Genomic DNA, 2,304 nt, shown 5'->3' on the forward strand with positions numbered 1-2,304 from the left:
CATGTTGTAAGGACTTAACAAACCTAACCATATTATCTCCTAACCATTAAATATATGTTAATAGAAACCTTAACAACACCTCGCCGAATAAGAACTACTACTACAACGTGCATGGGTGAATGTTTACATCCGAAACAAGCAACACATCAAAACTTGGGAAGAAAATAGTCGGCTTATTAATATATACCACAAAAAACAAAATTTAAGAATTAAAATTAAAAAGTCTATTTAATGCTATTTATGTCAAAATCAGCATACGCATGAATTCAGATATTTTCACGAGGTTGTTGGTTAATCATACTTTAAGAATTCCCAATATGGTAATTTTTGGAAAAACTCACATACAAAGGGAATTTAAGAAGAAAAAAAAGTGAAAGAAAAACAATTGGTAAAAGAAACACATTCAATTGTTATGGAACATAAAATGAATAATAAACTCAAAGTCTACTTTTCCTCCTGTCAATTACTGATCCCCAAAAATTTAATCATCAAAAACATACATCAAAACTATCATGAAAAACAAAGGACATGGCAACACAAAACTCAAAGCAAACATGTCTATGGGTCAGCAATGGTGACTTCAACCTCAACACCAGGTTCAATGGTGATAGAAGTGATTTGCTTCACAACATCTGGTGAGCTGAAAAGATCAATCACCCTCTTGTGGACACGAAGCTCAAATCTGTCCCATGTGTTTGTTCCTAATCAAACAAATGAAAAAAATTTCAAGAATCTTTAAAATTGAAATATAAAGAATCCAATAACTTTATAAAAAATCAGATTGTTGTAGAAATATGAATTGAATACCTTCACCACAAGGGGACTTTCTGGTTGTGATGTTAAGAACCTTGGTTGGCATTCTAACAGGTCCTTTCACTCTTAGTTTCTTGTCTTTGGCCCCACGAACCAAATCAGAACAAACTGTTTGAAGAATAAAAACAAATCCTTTAAACTTCTTGAAATGATAAGATTGAAAGAACACACAAAGAAGATTTGACATCAAAGAAACAAAACGTAAATGATACCATATTTAGGATCTATAACATTCTACAATAAAACTAATGAGTTTACAGTAATTAATAATGAATGGTTGAAGAAAGTGATACCTTTTTCAAGATTCTTGACATTCTTTGAGGAAAGAGTGATTCTGATCTTGTGAATTTGCTCTTGGGGCTCTTCTAGCCCTGGCTTTGTTGGCTTCATTGCTGCATACGCCATCTTGAAAGAGCTATAAACAATAGAGATAAAATCATTTATGGATGCTATGAATAATTATGTTTCAATCAACTCTCGTAGTTCTAAATGTGCTTCAAATCACTGACAAAATGGACCAACCATGATATTTTAATGATTCAACGTGCAGATGAGTTTTACAGAATTGGTCATGATTGATTACTGAAGAACTAACATTGCAACAGCTAATAACTATTTGCAATGCCACAGGTTCCATAACGTGATTATCAATACAACATCCACAATAAACATCACAAAATTGCAAACATATAGAGGATAGCTTTAGCAATCGGAGACTACAATATCAATTGATAATCAGTTAAGTTCATTAATCTATTTACTTTATGTATATTCCACACGCATTTTACCCAATCAATTCCCGGATCTGATGGTCACTAACGACTTATAGAAGGACCAAATAGATAACCAAGCTTAACTAAAGATTTCATAAAAGGGATGGAATTGAAAAGTTAACGTGAATAGAAAGCAAAAGAACCTGAAATTTTACTCCGACGAAGGATAGCTGAGTTGCCTTCTTGCCTCTGCCTGTGATGATGATGCTCGGAATACAGCAAATGAAACCCTAGGTCAGTTTATACCCTAAGGCCAAAGCGATAGAACTTAAGGCCCATAAAAGAGGGGTTCATTAGATTTAGGCCCAAGAAAAAGTTACTTTTATGGTTTATAACTTTATATTGTACAACATAATTTTTTGACCTGTGGTTCACAAATCAGATTGTAAAAACTGTTTGAAAGAGAATGATATTTTTATATATTTATTTATATCTGTTTTTCTTTTTTTTTTTTGCAAAAGAAGTTTAAGTCTAAAAATAGAATACAAAAGAATGCAAAGCATATCTAATCAAAATTAGGCATCATCGTTGTTGTTTTGGTAGTAGTAAGGGTCGTTTATAGTTTAGAGTTTAGTCGTTGTCAACGGTGTTGTGCATGTGTTCTTCATAAACGAATTCTTCCACAGTAAGTAAGACCGACAACCCCATAGTTATTTCTTCCTTGTGTATTTGTTGTTCGACCTTTACAATTTCGTCTTCAGGTAGTGATATATTTTGT

General features: G+C 32.6%; 1 protein-coding gene across 1 annotated transcript; it reads right to left on the reverse strand.

The window, feature by feature from the left end:
- Positions 1-371: 371 nt before the first annotated feature.
- Positions 372-1,839, reverse strand: LOC145133856 (small ribosomal subunit protein uS10y-like). The gene is made up of 4 exons (XM_079068816.1): positions 1,730-1,839; positions 1,107-1,228; positions 808-921; positions 372-701 (listed from the first exon to the last, which is right to left on the reverse strand). Exons 2-4 carry the CDS (start codon positions 1,216-1,218, stop codon positions 559-561), a joined length of 369 nt encoding a protein of 122 aa, XP_078924942.1. The 5' UTR covers positions 1,219-1,228; positions 1,730-1,839; the 3' UTR covers positions 372-558.
- Between the last annotated feature and the right edge of the window lie 465 nt (positions 1,840-2,304).

This window comes from Lactuca virosa, chromosome 8 (genome assembly GCF_052849685.1).
Source record: "Lactuca virosa cultivar CGN04683 chromosome 8, Lactuca_virosa_CGN04683_v6, whole genome shotgun sequence".
NCBI classification, from domain to species: Eukaryota; Viridiplantae; Streptophyta; class Magnoliopsida; order Asterales; family Asteraceae; genus Lactuca; species Lactuca virosa.

What these genes read in the sequence shown, in the direction of transcription:
- LOC145133856 (XM_079068816.1), bottom strand. Translation starts at nt 1,218, where the DNA reads ATGGCGTATGCAGCAATGAAGCCAACAAAGCCAGGGCTAGAAGAGCCC. An exon ending in TGTCAAGAATCTTGAAAAAG is followed by an intron (nt 922 to 1,106) that starts GTATCACTTTCT and finishes TTCTTCAAACAG; the next exon opens with TTTGTTCTGATTTGGTTCGT. An exon ending in AAAGTCCCCTTGTGGTGAAG is followed by an intron (nt 702 to 807) that starts GTATTCAATTCA and finishes TTGTTTGATTAG; the next exon opens with GAACAAACACATGGGACAGA.